Raw genomic sequence first — 18,658 nt, forward strand, 5'->3', positions numbered from 1 at the left:
AGAAAACTAAGGTAAACAGAAGTGTCTGAAGTCAGATTTGAACTCACAAAGATGGATTTTCTTGATTTTAGACTTGGCATTCTATCCACTGTGCCATCTAGCTTCCCAGCAGGATTATCACTACCCTCTTTGGAGAAATAATACCCTCTTAGTACATTAGATCAGTTTGTTGACTCATAGTAAGATTTTCATCCACTAAAACTCTCAAATTTTTTTCAGGCAAATAGCTATTCTACCATGCCTCTCCTATCCTATATTTAAGATATCAATTCTTTTAAAATAAATGTAAGATTTGCTGTCACTTAGGGCTCAACAGTATATAAACTCACTCTCTCTCTCTCTCTCTCTCTCTCTCTCTCTCTCTCTCACCCACACACACACACACACACACACACACACCCCTTACATTCAAATTTATCTCTATTACATTTCATCTTATTGTTATTATTAGATTCATTCTAATTCCCTAGACAGTTGTTCTTAACCTTTTTTTATTATCATAGACTTCTTTGGCAATATGGTGAAACCAATGGTCTTAAATGTGTACAATAGCATTACAAAAGACACTAGTTATATTGAAAAAGTTATCCAAAATAATTTTTTAAGTTCATGGACCTCTGTGAGGGGCTCCAGAATAGACCTCCTGAATGGGGAATAAGTGGTTCAGTGTCTGAACCCGCCCACCCGGAATTGCCACGTTGGCTAAGGCTTATGTGGACAAGAGCCGAGGGCGCTGGGAAGGCACAGAGGAACATAGCTCCACCTTCGGGGAGGATCTAGGAGAAGCCACTGAAAATACCGGAAGAGAAGCCTAGAGAGATAAAAGGAAGAAGCACGGACTTGCAGGCGGACTTTTTTCCCCCTCCATTTGCTTAAATAAACTCTTGCAGTAACTCTGGCTCCCTGTCTAGTCATTTCCCTTTCAAGGGATCAGGGGACGCCCCGAAGCTGAGTCCGGGGTGGACGGACTTAGAGTGTGGAGGAGGGAGACATGAATACCACAATTTGGCCCCGAACAGACCTCAAATTAAGAAACTCCTCTTCTAAAATTCTCATGATTTTTTTGAATCTGTCATACATATGTCAGCTATCCCTCCCACTTTGGTGTCCTTGGCAAATTTGGTGAGCATGCCATCTAAGCTGATAAAAATATTAAATAGCATAAGACTAAGGAGAGATCCCTGGGGCATTCCACTGGGCATCTTCTACCATGTCAATATTGAACCATTACCAATTGGTAAATTTGGGCATTGAGTGCAACAAGCAAAGTCTTTTTGAAATCCATCTGATTTCTAAATCATTTATCTCCAACTTTTCCTCAAAAAAAATAGGAGATATTTTGTCAAAAACTTTGCATGTCCTTCTGATCCACCAGTTTTGTAATCTTATTAGAGAAAGAAATTAGTCTGAAATAACCCATTCTTTTTTAAAATATATTTTTGTTTATTTTGTTAAATATATCCTAATTACAAGTAATTAATTTTTAACATTCACTTTTTAAATTTTTGAGTTTAAATTCTCTCCTTTCCTCTTTCCCCTCACTTCTACTTCAAAATATAAGCAGTTTGATATTGATTGTTCATGAAAAATCATATAAACATTTCCATATTAGCCACATTACAAAAGAAAATGATAAAAAAAAAAAAAAAAAGAAAGTTAAAAAAAGAGTTCATCAATTTTCTCTCCAGAGGGAGATAACATTTTGGAATTGTCTTCATCTTGATCAGAGTAGCTATCTCTTATGGTTGATCATCTTTACAATGTTATTATATAAAACGTTCTCCTGGTGCTGCTCACTTCACTTTGTATCAATTCAGATAAGTCTTCCCTGCTTTTCTGAAACTATCTGGTTCATCATTTCTTATAGCACAATAGTATTCTGTCACAATCATATACCACAACTTGTTCCGGCATTCTGTAAATTGATGGGCATGGGATAACCTGTTCTTAACAAAATCATGCTGTCTTTGTAATTGCTATTTCCCTTTCTAGAAGTTAATCAACCATATCTTTAATGATTCATTCTAGAATTTTCTCAGGAATCAAAGTTGTTTGCTGGTTTATAGTTGCAAATTATATTGTCTTCCTTACCCACTTCTACCCAACATTTTTTTTTTAGGCATGAACTAAATTTGCTCTTCTCTAACCTTGTAGTACTTCTCCTATTTCCCATAATCTTTTAAATATGATCAGAATGACTCATCAGTCAAAGAAATCAACATTTCTTTGTCTAAGCTAAGTTACTTGAATTAACCAATGGCAGCTAGATGCTTTATTATACTCTATTATTAGCCCCTTACTTATCTTGAATAATTATTTAAAATTGGTTGGTGAGTTCCCTGTGTGTCCACATCAATCTCTTCAGATAAATCCCATTTTTCCCTCCTCATTAGAGTTGTTTTTCTTTAATAAATTGCATAAAGCTAGAATTTGAAATCAGCTCCTATGACTTCAAGTTAAGAACAGTTTCCACTGCAGAATTATACTTGTTCTACTTAACAAGAAGTAACTTTTGTCAAGTAGTTAGTAAATCATGAAATGTATAAAATTTTTAATGGTAACTTCGTATTTTTTTTGTTGTGATCTAGATAGAGTTCAGATATGAGTGAACAACTATAAATTCTTGCACTCAAAAAATTCTACCATTCCTTTATCTTTATCTAGATTTCTCATGATTGATCTATTCTCACCCTGATCCACTTCTGTATAAGACATACACACACACACACATACACATACACACACACACACACACACACACACACACACACACACACACACATTCATCAAGCCAAGTCAATGAGTATTTATTAAGCATCTATTTTTTATCAAGCTCAGCACTAAATGCTTTTGCAATCTTGTCCTCCCACAAACTCTCCAACATTCATTTCTTCCTCCTTTCAATTCAGCCAATTTGTTAAATGTGAGTTGAAACTTCAGAATTATTTTAATTTACATTTCTCTTATTAATGATTTCTTCTCCTGAATATCATTCATATTCTTTGACTATATATCCTTTTTCTTGGGAAAAGAAGCAGAGCACATACTGATGAATGTTTATACTACTAGTTTTTGTGCTATTAATACACATGATGTGTGTATTAGAGGTGAATATTACTGTGTTCCCTCCCTTAAAATACAGACCTTGACTATTTCTCAAATAATCCCAATTACCTAAGACTTTGTGTACAGGTCTCATCTTCTTTACTCAGTTGTAGGGTCCTTGAGGGCATAGACTCCACTGACATTCATTCATAGGCCACACAAAAATGTTAGAGGTATAAGGAACTTGTAAGATTTACTTCTCTCTGCTCCTTTTATAGATGAAGAAACTGAGAACAAGAGAAATTATGATCTTTTTTTCTTTTTTTTTTTTTTGGTAGGGGGTGGTGGTTTGAGGCAAACAAGGTTAAGTGACTTGCCCAAAGACACATAGCTAGTGAGCACATGAGGTCAAATTTGAATTCGAGTCCTCCTGACTCCAGGGCTGCTGCTGCATTCTCTGTACCACCGAGCTGTCCCATGATTTTCTTAAGGTTGCATAGTTGGTATTTGCATTAGAATGGGATTCCTGGTCCCTTGACATTCAGATTGTGCTTTCCAAATTTAGGAACTCAATAAATATTTTTAAATACCTATAGAGAGGTTGTAGGATAAAGGAAGAAACAGGTGAGTGAAATTTGAGGGCAGGAAATATAAAACAGCATCTGGAAGGAAGGGGGGAGCTTGAAATTTTGGGGATGAGTGTGTCAGGTCAAGATAATGGCTTTATCCCTGTTTTCTATCTTATTTTTCAGTTTCTATTATTTATCATCCCATGTTCATTAAGTAGTATCTCTCCTAGTTCTCTCCCTATATAAGCCACTGATTCACATCTTAAATGAAATCCCAACCTCCAATCTGAAGCAACAGGTTATAGCAGTTTGTGGATTTAGATCTGGGAAGGGCCAGTCTTAGTTGAAGAATCTAACCTTTTCAATTTACAGATAATGAAGCTAGGACTCACTTGACTTAAGTCCTAGCTTCATTCTCTGAAGGTCAGATTCTTCAACTAAGATGAGCCCTTCCCAGATAATAACTAGCAGAACTAGAATGAGAACCTAGGTCCTCAGACTCCAAAGTTAGCATTCTTCTCACTGGCATGTTATCTTGAGTCCCAGCTTCAAGAAAGTCCCTCAACTTCTCTAAAGCTGCTTTTCTTCCTCAAAAAATCGAAAGGCTTTATTTAACCAGATGATCTATTCCAAATTCTATTTCCAAATCTATGCCACACCAAGCCTTTACCCAAAGGAGATCAAAGAAGGAAGAAAAGGTTCTTTATATGTAAAAATATTTATAGTTGCTCTTTTTTTGGTGGCAAAAAACCCTGAAACTAAAGTTTTCATCAATTGAGAGGTGATTGAACAAATTGTAGTTTATGATTGTGGTGGAACACTATTATGCTGTAAGAAATGAAGAATAGGAACAATTCATGAGAACTGAACAGAATCAAAAAGACCATTTGTAATATCATATATAATATAAACATTTAATATAATTATATGTAATGTGCTACCAACAAAAACTTGGAAACTCACATAAACTGCTAAAGAATGAAATAAGCAGAATAGGGAAATAATTTACATAATAACAACATTGTTATATGGCATCAAGATCATAGGAAGAGCCACATACAAAACTAAAGGGTGTTGTGATATATTAGAACATGCCCTGAGATATATACATAGAGGCAGCTAGGTGAAGCAGTGAACAGAGTACTGGCTCTGTAATCTGGAGAATCTGAGTTCAAATCTAGACTTAAATATATAGATGTGTATATAGAATCTGAGTTCAAATCTAGACTTAAATATATAGATGTGTATATACATATATATGTGTATATATATAGATATATAGATATACCTACTTATGTCTAATGATAGCCATGGGAGATCAAAGGGAAGAAGAAAAAATGGGAGAAAAGGAAATCTATCTGATAACTTTGTTGTATTTAAAAGAAATAGCAAGTTGTACGAATTTGTGGTTTCATGTGCAATCATCTTTTTTATTGGATGTTGTAGACATGTTTGTTTTATTCTATAAATTAAAAAATAAATATTCTTAAAATATGAAAAAAATAAAATCCAAGGAATGTGAAAAAAAAAAAAAAACAGAAGTAACACCTGCTTTGGCTGTTACATAAGAATCAAAATAATTTCTGCAAAAGGATTTTATAAATTGTAAAACAATAAAGAAATGTGTGGTTTTACAGAGGAAAAAACATCCAGCCTCAGACACTTGCCAGCTATGTGATTCTGGGCAAATCATATAAGCCCAATTGCCTCAAAAACAACAAAAAGAAGAACATGCACTAGAATGACACCAGGATTCTCAAAGAGTTCTTCCATTAATTAGTTAATTAGTCATTGTCCCTTTGTGAAAATGGATATTCTCCCTTTAAAAAGAAGAGGGTTGAACTATATCAGAGATTCATAGGGTCCATAGGGCCTAAGATTTCAGGAGGTCTGTCAATTTGTTATTTTTTAAATATTTTGATAATTATATTTTAATATAACTTTCTTCCTAATCCTATATATTTTATGTTTTTAAAAATATTATTCTAAGAAGTGGGTCTTTAATCTTAAAAAAAAAGGTTAAGATGATCCTTTTGCTGTTATGATTTCTAAGTACTCATATTCTATATTCTAAGGTCCATGTGTAACAGGCTCTGTCCATCTGTAGCCTTGTAGTTCCATTTCAGTTTCGGAATTAAAGATCTGACTTTTGAACATGGTTTTCTGTGGTCATTTCCTCAATGGAAGGGTACAGGTCTCTCCCTAACTCTTTGATGCTTGAGCACATCCTACCCCACTGTTCCTTAGGGAAATATTCTTTTCCTAAGGAATGCATTTCATCCATCATGATTAAGCACAGAGGGTGGAAATGAAGATTCTCTAGACGAGCAGCTTTGGCCACAGCATTGCCATGCCAGAGACCACCATATTGAGAGAATGTTTGTAGCAAGCATAAAAAGGCCAAAGAAACTCTGAAAGATCTCTGCTTATCTTTTTGAAAAGAAAAAAAATTATTTTGCTCTTAAAATTCATTTGTTGAAACCAAAAAGAGGCTCAAGATTAAAGAAACAGACAAAATGGTCTTTAAACTCTGGTCTTTATTGTTGCAAGTTTGCTGTCAATCCTATCTCTTGGTGGTTTAGGACAGGTGTCATCGAGGAGAGGGTAAGAGAGGGAGAATGAACCAAGACCCACCAGTGAGGTATGAAAGTGATATGGAGTGAGGGAGAGTTTGGATGGATCAGCCAATCAACAATAATTAGTCACTACAATCAAGGCATGGTGCTCTAAAAGGATACAAAGAAGGCTAAGACACAGCTCCTGCCCTCTCATAATTTGCCAAACTTTTGGAGGAGATTGGACATAAATCCCAGGAAAATGAAAATTTCCAATGATGTCTCAGGGCAGAGAATATTTCACCCACACAGCAGCAACATAGGGACCAGGTAGTGAGTGTTCAGAGCAAAGAACTGTCAAAGTAGGCTGGAATTTCGTTTATGGAGGAGGGACCTTGAGTCATGGCTAGAAGGGAATGGAGTTGAGCAGGCCTTGTAAAGGTGAGAAAATGCAAAATGTGCTTGATAGCTAGCTAGAGAAAAGCCTGGGAAGGGAAGGAGGAAGGGAAAAAGAGAGACAGAGAAAGGTAGAGAAAGGGACACAGAGAGAAAGAAGAGGAAAAAAGAGGGGAGAAGCATACAGAATTTGGCCTTATGGTGAAGTTTCTTGACTATTAGGTAAGAAAACTTAGAATTTGTCCTGTAAGCTGCTGAGAGTCATTGAAAATTTTTGAGCAGAACAGCTTCAAACATATATATTTGACTAGAAAGTCAAATTCTCTCCTACTAAGCTTGTTAGAAATAGCAGCTCTTCACTCCAGCGAAAGCCCCACCTTTGGGACCACAGCTCCCCATGTCTCGAGATTCTGAACATCCTACAGAGCCATAGGTCTCTTCCTCATTGTATCCAGCAGGGCCACAGCGCGGTGGCTCGATATCTAGATGACGAGGATCAGATTCACAGCAGCCGGGAGAGCACGGGCACGGACACGGCTTGGGGTAGTTGCGAGGACTGCTAGGACCACGTGATTCCATATGTGGTGGCTCGGGATGCGGGCAAGGTTCTGGGTAGGGCTCTAAACAGGACCGTGGCGCTGGACGTGGCTCCGGGCGCGGCTCAGGACATGGCTCGGGCTGGGGTGCGGAGCACGGTTCGGGGCGCGGCTGCCAGCACGTGCGAGGAGCTGGGAGCGGGCATGGTCTCGGGGAGGAACACGCGTCTCGGAATGCACGTGGCTCTGAACATGGCTGGGGGCGGGGAGAGTTACAAGAATACTGTGTACTAGAGTCCTGGTAGGTGCGTCTGATGGGAGGGATCTGAACGGGCTCCCTCCTTGCGGGGACCTGAGAAGGACAGTTGGGAGAGCAAATTTCTACCCGATATTTGGGACCACATCTCTGGGAAGACCCTGAATCTGGACGCCTAGGAGGGCAGCTATTATAGCAAGGCTGAGACTGGCGTGGAGGAGTACAGTATGTATAAGAAGGCTGAGATCTGCGGGGTGGGGAGCAGCTTCTATAGGTGGGTCTGGACATGCGCGGAGGGCCACAGGGAGGAGAGCAGCTCCTATAGGTAGGCCTAGACATGCGCGGAGGGCCACAAGGAGAGCAGCTCCTATAGGCAGGTCTAGACATGCGCGGAGGGCCACAAGGAGGAGAGCAGCTCCTATAGGCTGGCCTAGACGCGCGTGGAGGGCCGCATGGAGGAGAGTAGTTCCTATAGGCTGGCCTTGACTCCCGAGGGACACAGGGGGGTGAGTAGCTCCGATAGGTAGGCCGCGGCTCACGTGGAGGGCTGCATGGAGGTGAGTAGTTCCTATAGGTAGGCCGAGACCCACGGGGAGGGCCGCATGGAGGGGAGCAGCTGCGATAGGTAGGCCGAGACACCTGTGGAGGGGAGCAGCTCTGATAGGCAGGCTGAGACACGTGTGGAGGGGAGCAGCTGCGATAGGTAGGCCGCGATGTGCGCGGAGGGTTGCAACCAACATAGGAGGGCTGAGGTCTTCGAGGAGAGCAGCTCCGATAAGAGGACTGAGGGGGGCGGGAGGGTCCACAGCGACCATAGGATTGCTGATAGTGATTTTGAGGGGAGCAGCTGCCGTAAGTTCCTTGGTATTGGCTCTGAAGGGCAGCACCGCCATAGTACTGAGATTGGCGTTGAGAGGTACAGGTGGTATAATACCCCTGGGCCTGGCGCTGAGGGCCGCTGCTGCTGTAATACCCCTGCGGCTGGTACTGAGGGTAGTATTCTACGTAAGTCTGAACTGGCTGAGGAGCTGGTACGTAGGTCTCCACGGGGCGTTGCACGTAGTAAGTTTCAGTACAGCACACTGGAGAGCATTGTACGTAGGAGGTCTGAACAGGCTGTGCAACTTGGTATTCTACATAGGCGGCCTGGCCCTGGGGTGGGACCTGGTAGTGGATATAGCATATCTGATTGGCTTGGGACTGACTCGGGTCTGGACCCGTTCCTGAACATATATTAGACTGGCATAGGGTCTGGCCTTTTGCAGATGAAGTTTGAGCTTGGCTTACAACTTGGCCCTTTGTACAGCAAGTCTGAAGAGTTTGTACTTCACCGGAGGCCTGTTCTTTTATAGGGGTGAAGGAGGGAGAGGGGAAAAAAGAATTCCCTTTCACACAGCACTCTGGGAGAGGCAGGTAGGGCTGCTTCTGCTGGTCACACATGATGCTGACTCCAGATGATAGTGCTCTGTGGGCAGAGAAAGTACAGGTTAGTTTGGGAGGGTGGAGGAAGAGAAGGAATCCCAGAATCAGATAAAATTTGGAGCAGGAAGCAGAATGAGGATCCAAACTCATCTTGCAAATGGTGAAACTTAAGGGCCAGGGAGGTGAAGTGATGATTCACACAGATCATTGGGCTACCAAAATAGCAGAGCAGGAATTTGAAGGCCAGTTGTCTGGATCCAGAATCTGGTGCTGATCACCACATTGCAGCTTCTGAGAGCTGATTGGAGGCAGAAACATAGGGAAAGCCACACAGACATTTACCCTCTCACAAAACTGCCCCTAAAAGGAACCTAAAGGGGCAACTAGGTGGTGCGGTGGATAGAGAACCAGCCCTGAATTCAAAAGGACCTGAGTTCAAACTCAGATACTTAACACATCCTGGCTGTGTGACCCTGGTCAAGTCACTTAACCCCGATTGCTTCAATTAAAAAAAAAAAATAAGGATCTAAAACCAAATATCATTCACTGGGCTGCACATATGCCTCTCACACCTTTTGTTTCAAAAAAGATTTTTTGGATTGTTGACCATTGCACACAACACTTTGGGCCAACCCAAACTGGAGCTCTTTGGAATTTGTATTGTCTGTGGAATGTTTTGCCTCTATGCAAGTGAATAATGGAGTGATGAAGTCACACACAGAGGCATGCACACATGTAAAAAACTGTGCTGACATGCTGCCAAAACCACCCATTGAGAAGTGGAGAATCCAGTCAGAGTTATTTGGCAGCATGCACACGATAACTGGCTACCACCCAAGTAAAACATTTGTATTATAGTAGGTTTGTTTTTAAACAAACCTTTTTATTTGTCGGAGAAAATTTTAATTTAATTCAAATGATAATATATGCACCAACATGAAGTGGAAAGAATTGTTTTGGAGTCAAAGGAGATGAATTCAAATGCTGGTTCTTCCTTAGTACCTGTGTGACTTTGGGCAAGTCAGTTTACCTCTAGATATTGGCTTCAACCATTCATAAAATGAGGAAGCTTGAGATGATCTCTAACATCCCTTCCAGCTCAAGATGAATAATATCCACATACATCAACTAAGCCAACAACTCTTTCCTTGCCCACTGCTTACAGTAAACCTCAGTTTACACCTAGGTAAGGAAAGACTGCTGATAGTAATTCCTTTTTTCCTTGGGATGAGCTTAAGAGAATAAAAAAAAAAAAAAAAAAAGCATGGACTAGAAGTTGGGGGCTAGGATGTATAAGCCAGACATATATCCATGAATATATTTCTCTTTGGCCTTACAAATGTAATGGGTACATTTCTATACAGGCAAGCACTCCAGATCTAAATACATGTAGACCCCCACTCCCACCCCTGCCCTCACCTGTCCTAGGTCAAACCATCTCACAAAAACAAACAAACAAACAAAAACTATCACACAAAGGCAGAAAAGACAATCATCTATTTTAGAAACTCAGAGAAAACTTCTGTGGCTTATTGATCTGCCAAATCCTCTTTCAACCTTTTCTCTGATTTCCGAAACTCATTTGCCGGGGCCCAAGTCTTTCCTGTAAAAATGCCATCCCCTCAGAGAGAGATGGCACACTAGTCAGTTCACCGCAGTACTCCAAGGAGGACCTATGACTTCATGAATACAAATGGATCCTCTACCCAAGCTGGGGCCAACCCCTCTACCATCAGGTAGATGATTTTCAATAGTGTTGTGGTCAGTGGCTATTATCCCATGGCCCAGTCTAGTCATAAGTCTCTCCAAACATAACATACCCATTTCTTGGGCAAGAGACAATCTGTCATAAAACAGCTATAAAGCTGTCCAAATATGATAACTCTTCCATTTTGTTCTCACCTAACAGAGCCTATTATAATCTATGGTTACCTCCACCACTAAGATGAAACTTTAATGGAAAATTGAAATGGAGGTTCTAATTTATTCTCAAATAAAAAATATCAAATATAAATCAATCCATATTGGTGGTTGCCAAAGACCATCTTAGTTTTACATAAACCACCTTCCATCCCCTTTTTCTGTACTGCTCTCTTCTCCCCAAATCCTAATAGGTACACTGATTCTTTCTCCATCCTCATAGTTCCCGACAGTTTTGCTGCTGTGACTCTGTCACCTGATCCCATCCCTCCAGCCTTAACCCAAGCCCCCTATTCCCTATCAAAGACTTACCCTCCTTGATGGTACGTGATCACTCTGGCTGAGGAGCCTGGGCCTGGGAGCTGCTGCTTTATACAGTTCCAGCTGCCTTGGACCATGAGACAATTTATTGGCATCTGCTCCTCTCACAAGGGTGGCAGCTGAAGTCCTGGTGACAAGGACTGGCATTCCATTGGCTGGTTCCCTCCCTGTGTACACCTGGGTGTGTCTGAGCTCAGGGCTGAGACTTCGGGAATAGGCAGAAACTATTGTTTCCCTCATCCTTCTTCATCTTACATGTGTTTCCTCCATTCCTGGAAGTCCTAGGAGGTTACAAACTGGCTGGGGATTACAAAGTTCTGCCATTCACCATGTTCTTCCACTCCCCTCACACAAACATATAAAATTCTAAAGGTCACATTCCCTCACCTATGGGACTTAACAGATTTTAGTAATTAACCAACTCCCAAATAATGGCAAAACTGGTGTGCTAGATGTTGTCTAAGCCCATTAACTCCAGTCCTACAACTGATTACTTCTTCTAGAATGGATTCCAGAAACAATTCCAGATTATAACAATGTTTCCTTGGCTAAGATGACAGGAAAAGATAATTACGAATATTGGAGAGGATGTGGGAAAACTGGGACACTGATGCATTGTTGGTGGAGTTGTGAACGGACCCAACCATTCTGGAGAGCAATTTGGAGCTATGCCCAAAGGATTATCAAACTGTGCTTACCCTTTGATCCAGCAGTGTTACTAATAGGCTTATATCCCAAAGAGATATTAAAGAAAGGAAAGGGACCTGTATGTGCCGAGATGTTTGTGGCAGCCTTTTTCATAGTGGCTAGAAACTGGAAATTGAATGGATGCCCATCAATTGGAGAATGGTGAATAAATTGTGTTATATGAATGTTATGGAATATTATTGTTCTGTAAGAAATGACCAGCAGGATGATTCCAGAGAGGTTAGGAGAGACATACATGAACTGATGCTAAGTGATATGAGCAGAACCAGGAAATCATTATACACTTCAACAACAATATTATATGATGATCAATTCTGATGGACATGGCTCTCTTCAACAATAAGAGGATCCAAATCAGTTCCAAATGATCTGTAATGAACAGACCAGCTACACCCAGAGAAAGAACACTGGGAAATGAGTTTGGACCACAACATAACATTTCCACTCTTTCTGTTATGATTTGCTTGCATTTTTATTTTTTCTTCTCAGGTTATTTTTACCTTCTTTCTAAATCCTATCTTTCTTGTGCAACAAGATTATTATAAATATATATACATATATTGTATTTAATATATACTTTAACATATTTAACATGTATGGGACTACCTGTTATCTAAGGGAGGGGGTGGAGGGAAGGAGGGGGAAAGTTGAAACAGAAGTTTTTACAAGGGTCAATATTGAAAAATTATCCATGCATATGTTTTGTATATAAAAAGCTATAATAATAATAAAAAAATAAAATAAACAATAAAACTTAAAAAAACACAATGTTTCCATTTGAATGAGTTCCTTGAAAACTTTTTATCTTGTTTTGTTTTATTGCGCTTCTTTGTATCCTTAGGACTTAGTGTAGCACCTGGCACATAGTCAGTATTTAATAAATGTTAGTTGATTGATACATTTGATTCTCTGTAGCCTGTGCTTGCTTGGCCATGTGCAGGCCACATCCAGGTCTGTGCATATTACTTGGGTCTGAGTAGGCCATGTGTGGCAAATAGAATGTCCAAGAAGTTCTTAGTTTGAACTAGCAACACAATCTTTCATATTCACATTAGCATATAAAAAGCTACCTATAGAGAAAATCTATCACCTTTTCAGACTTGACAAAGTTTCCACTCCATGGGGCTGCATTTGCTCTCATTTATGTGTCATCTTCATGGGGGAAAAAGGAGTTAAAAGACTGCCTAACAATTCCAGAAAAAAATGACCAAAAAATGCTACCCATAGTTAGAGAAAGCGCTAATAGAGTCTGAATACAGAACAAATCACACTATTTTCACTTCAGTGTTTTCATAGGGCTTTTCTTTTGGTCTGTTTCTTCTTTGACAACATGTTTTACATGATAGCAAATATAATATATAAGAGAAAGTGAAGGGAAGAGAGAAAAAAAACTTGGAACTCATTTTTAAAAATTAATGTTGAAATTGTGTTTACTATAAAAGGAAAAAAATATATACTAAAAAAAAAAAAAAACATCTTGTTGCTCACATGGACCAAAACCAGAACTGTAACTACCAATATGTTTTCTGATCCTGTGATTGTAAATTGAATAAACTGTGATGGAAGAAGGGCTAGACTTGGAATCAAGAGGACCTGAGTTTAAATCCCACCTTAGACATAGCTATATGATCCTATGCAAACCATTTCATTTTTCCTGTCCTCAGTTTCCTTATCTGTAAAATGAGGATAATAATAATTCCTACCACACAGGGTTGTTATGAAGGTCAAATGAGATAATATTTGTTTTTCAACTCCTAAGATGTTATACAAATTTTAGCTTTTTATTATAATCACCTTGCCTACTCAGACCCAAGGTCAGCTGTTTACATCCCCTCAATACCTGAGATTAGCTAAGGGGGAGGTATTGTAGCTGTCCACCATGTCATGTGTCCCCTATAATGTATGTTTGGAATCATCTGTGGTATGAGATAAGGAACAGAGAAAGAAAGTATGAGAAGTGTCGACTATATATGGCTATAATATGAATCTATAATGTGAAGCATTAAATTTCAACGACTAGGGGGAAATGCGGGTTCCATTTTAGGTGCTGAATCCTTGGAGAATACAGTGATGAAAACCAGTACTAGACAAATCTCAGATACTAAGGAACACTGCAACTTCTTTCATTTTCGGGTCCTTGGAACTTCAGTAGAAACAAGAAGGGGAAGGGATGAAAGAGGCAGAGGTAGCCTTCAGTGGAACACTGGGGAAAAACCATTTCACTGACTTGCATAGGAAAATAGTCCTGAGTTTTTTTTAAACCAATCCCAAACCTTGAAACAGAGGATTCCTCCTTCTCTAACATAAGATCATAGAAACCTAGAATAATGGATGGCTTAAAGAGTAGAGATTAAAGTGGAACGTTCCCCAAATAAGAAGAAAAACAATTTTCTTTTTCTCTTTGGAATGCTTGTTATGCTGCATTATTTTTATGGAGGCTCTAGGTTTTCCCCCAAAATCTTTCTTTATTATAAGGAATCTGGAAACTTAATAATTCTTTAAAACCCATTGTTTTATGACCATTAGCTTAGATTTAGTTCCTTTTAAATGATAATCTCTCTCACACACATGTATGCATGCATATGGATACATATATATATACACACAATGGAATATAATAGCTTTCATTTTCTGACAGATATTATTATGAATTCAGATATTTGTATATGTATGTATGTATATATATATATATATATGTGTATATATATATATATATTATACAATGCAGAAGGCAATGGCAAACTATTCTAATATTTCTGCCAAGAAACTCCAAATTGGGCTACAAAGAGTCAGACACAATAAAAACTGAGCAAAAATAATATATCATACAGATATGTAAAGAAAGAAAGGTGAAAATGGAATAGAGTTACATCTGAGTGGAGATAAAATTAGTTATAACTCAGTTCTGACACTACCTGTGCACCCTTAGATAAGGCATTGAATCCTTCCAGATTTTATTGGCAAAATAAGAGAGTTGGATTATCAATAATGTCAAACTCAAATAGAAAGGGATTCAATTAACATTATCTATATTGTATCATATTTTTATTTATTTTCTTAAACATTTCCCATTACATTTTAATTTATTTGGACCACACTGAAAAGGACCACACTCTGGACTAGATCATCTCTAAGATCCTTGCCTCCTATGAGCATTTTAAAATCTTATAATCCTCAATAGAAAAAGAGCTATGTGATGAAGCTAGATATGTAAAGATAAAGAACTACATAGATAAAGATGGAGCTAAAGAAGCTCAGTTAGAGATCATGAAAACAAATGTAGAAGTCAAGATTGAGATATTTAGAGATAAGGAGAGAGATTTTCTAGAGGGAGAGAGAGTAGATACTTTTTAATTTCACTCAATTCATGAAACATTTTAGAGAGGCAACAGGGAAGATTGGATAGAATGGTATATTTAGAATCAGAAAGAATTAAGCTGAAATCCTTTCCCTAATTCATATTAGTAGTTTGACATGGGCAAGTCACTATAACTCTAAGCCTCAGATAAATTCCTAAAATTTAACTATGAAGTTATAGACTGGTCTGTGTAGAGTTTGCATACCAAGAATATCACAGATTTTCTTACCAACAAAATGACAAGAAATTACCTGAATGACTGTGTGTGTGTGTGTGTGTGTGCAAATCTTGAAGTGCTATATAAATATTATTGTTATCATCATTAGCATTACATAGGATCCCTGATCTTAGACTTTAAAGTCTGGCTAGAAAATAAGTTTAATATACAGGAAACCACAAAAAATAACATAAGATGTATTACCTGGTTTTGGAATGGAAATATTTAGATTTATGGTGATATAATATTTAGAAAAAATATAAGAAATTGAGAGCAAAAGGAGGTGGAAAAGAATCAATGTATATTTCAGTGACCAACCGCAATTCCAGAAGACCAATAATAGAAATGTACTACCTACCCCTATGGACTCCAAGTACAACAGAAAAAACACATTTCTTTTGATCATGGGCAATTAATTTGTTTTGTTTGACTACCCATTTTTGTTACAAGGGTTTGGTTTGGTTTTTTTCTTTCTCCACTGGGGTTTGGGTAGAAAGGACATAAAAAAGATTTTTGGTTTTTTAGCTTTTTTAAAGTTATATATGTATGAACGATAGATATGCAATAGTGAGAAATGCTGTTGATGTAGTTTTAGAGATAAAGAGGTGTCTGATAATAGAAATAGAAATGAAGATAAAATTATGTAGGACCAGAACACGGTATAGAGATCCTTAGAGACAGAAATATAAGAACACATAAAGAGAAATCTTGATCAGTAGACAAATATAGAGTACTAGCCATGTGGACAAATAGAAAATAATACAGAAGAAAGAGTCCAACAGAGAGAAAACAAGAGAGGCAGGGAAGGAGAAGACACAGGAAAGAAAGAGACAAACAGGGAAAAAGAAATAGAGAAATAGACCTCTATATTTAGAGCCTGCCTTTGTCCATTGCAAGTCCTTCTTCCCCAGAGACACCCTTCATCCCCCTGAGATATTCTTTGTTCTTGATTTCCATCAGTGCTAATAATCTGCAAAGTCTGGATTCAAAACTGGTTCATACACCTTGTGTTGTTTTCTGTGGTTTCCTATTTATTAAACTTATTTTCCTAAGCAGACTTTAAAGTCTAAGATCAGGAATCCTAGCATTTATATAGCACATTAAGGTTTGCAAACAAACATTTAAATATATACATGTAATTGTATGTATATGTATGTACAAAAAGGCACCCAGATCATGCAGTGACTAGAGTGCTGATCTGGAAGCAATAATGCTAAGTTCAGAATCTGGTCTCAGAAACTTACTAATTGTTGGACATTGGACAAATCAATTAGACTGCCTTTTTCAGTTTCCTCATCTGTAAAATGAAGGTGATAATAGCATCTACTACCCAGAAATCTTATGATAAAATATAAATATATGTATATGTATATATGTGTATGTATATATATACCACATAGGTATTTAATAAATCTTTGTTAATTGATTGATTGTTAACAACTGTCAAGACCTATCCCTAGCAATTCTGGCACTTGGGACAGAATATCAGATTCAGGGCAATCTACATGAAAGACAACCTTTGTTAATCAGTGTGAAGGAGATTACAATAAGAAAGAAGAAGAGGTCTTGAAAATTCTTTACCTTAGAACTCAACCCCCCTCACCCCCACTCCAGACCCAAAGACCAGTGAGAGGAGAGATCCCATGAGGTTGCCCTCCTGTAGGGGAGGAGATCTGAGTCTGTGGGACACCTTGAAGCTACCTCTGGAGAGGTTACCACTGGAATAAGTTAGGAGACAGACCTTGGAGAAGTTCACCTCAGGGGAAGGTTATGTGATACCATCTGGTAGCTTCCTGTTTTAATTAATTATTCTTGTCAATGAGGTACTAACTCAGTTGTTTCAGCCCATTAGCGAGAATAAGTGCTGTCAGCATTCACTATATATCTATGCATTGCAACAATACCCCTATTGCCCTCTCCTAGTTACAGCACCATCTCCAGCCCTCAAGGAGCTTACCTTCTCCTTGGGAAAACAAGTGTGATGTAGTTCAACGGAACACGCATAGAACAATGTCAGACTGACAATAAGATTCTGTGGCATGCGCCATAGGTATCATAGAAGCTCAGGGGAAGGAGAGGTCAGGGTAGGCTAAAGCTAAATCTTGTTTTTAACATAAATTCTTTGGGGACTTTAAAGGCAATTTTATTTTAATCTGTGCATACCCAGCACGTGGGACAGCGCCTGACACACAGTAAGATATTATTAATTCATTGACTTATGATAGAGACAACAATTATGAGTACTACAAGATACCTTATATTATAATAGATGGAATCCTAGGAACATTTCTTTAAATTGAATTTTTGTGAATTAAATTACATTTTCCAATTGATTTCTATTACTTATCAAATTAGAGCTATGTTTCCCACAGAAAGGATGGAGATTCAAAACTAATGTTTAACAGTCTCACTGAATAGTGTATTAGACCCTCCTTGTTATATATTTATTCCAAACTCTCAGACAAACTAAGACCTAGGAAAAACCTTAATTTAGAAAGACCAAAGTCACTCTTTATATCTGGGGCCAAGTCCAGTTGTCTTAACCTTTGTCTTGACATTGTATTCAGATGATTCTGGAGCAGAGAGTGAGGCTGATGACTTTGTCCAGTTCTGCCTCACTTAAATCCAATTTATGCACAAGTCAAAACAGCACCTCATGGTGTCATGGTTCTTTTTGAGAAGGAAAGACAAACTATAACTCCAAACTTAAGTAGAAAATTATAAAACTTAGATGAAAAAGTATTACCCCAATTGATGAGTGATTTAAATAAGCTTTCCTCCTTTTGAGCTTAGATGGCACTTTGTATTTCTTTTCTACTCTGATCACATCTCATTCTTCATTGTATTTATTCTAAATTTGTACTAGAACATTACATATTTGTGTGTCATATCTCCTTGCTAAATAGCAAACACCATCAGGGCAGAAATGATGTCTTAATTATCTTAGTGCCTATCAGAGTGTGCTACACATAGTAGGCCCATTATAAATGCGAGTTGAATGAATGACAGACCTGATGAATGAATTAATGAATGAATGATGAAGAATAAATGCACTTCATTAGCTTAGGCATGTTAAATCATATGTGAATGATTATACTCTTTTAAGCACACAAAAGATCTGAAGAGTCATTTTTCCCCCTTTATATCCACCATGTTTCCTGATGAACACAATTGACTTGTGTAATGAACTTGCATTTGTTATGAATAGGAAAGGGAGCAGGGTAGGATCAAGAGCAAGAAATCAGAGTCCTAGGAATACTCTAATCTCCTGGCTAAATTCAACTTTACATCAATGGACAATGGGAAAAAGGTTCACATTGTCTTCTTCAGGATGAGTGAAAAAGAGGAAAATATG

General features: G+C 38.4%; 1 protein-coding gene across 1 annotated transcript; it reads right to left on the minus strand.

Annotated features, from left to right (window-relative positions):
• Positions 1 to 6,131: 6,131 nt before the first annotated feature.
• On the minus strand, positions 6,132 to 17,232 carry KPRP (keratinocyte proline rich protein). Its single transcript, XM_051994060.1, has 3 exons — positions 17,045 to 17,232; positions 11,012 to 11,301; positions 6,132 to 8,822 (listed from the first exon to the last, which is right to left on the minus strand). The coding sequence occupies exons 2-3, from the start codon at positions 11,113 to 11,115 to the stop codon at positions 6,905 to 6,907; spliced, it is 2,022 nt and encodes a 673-aa protein (XP_051850020.1). The 5' UTR covers positions 11,116 to 11,301; positions 17,045 to 17,232; the 3' UTR covers positions 6,132 to 6,904.
• Between the last annotated feature and the right edge of the window lie 1,426 nt (positions 17,233 to 18,658).

Source organism: Antechinus flavipes, chromosome 4 (assembly GCF_016432865.1).
Source record: "Antechinus flavipes isolate AdamAnt ecotype Samford, QLD, Australia chromosome 4, AdamAnt_v2, whole genome shotgun sequence".
Taxonomy (NCBI): domain Eukaryota; kingdom Metazoa; phylum Chordata; class Mammalia; order Dasyuromorphia; family Dasyuridae; genus Antechinus; species Antechinus flavipes.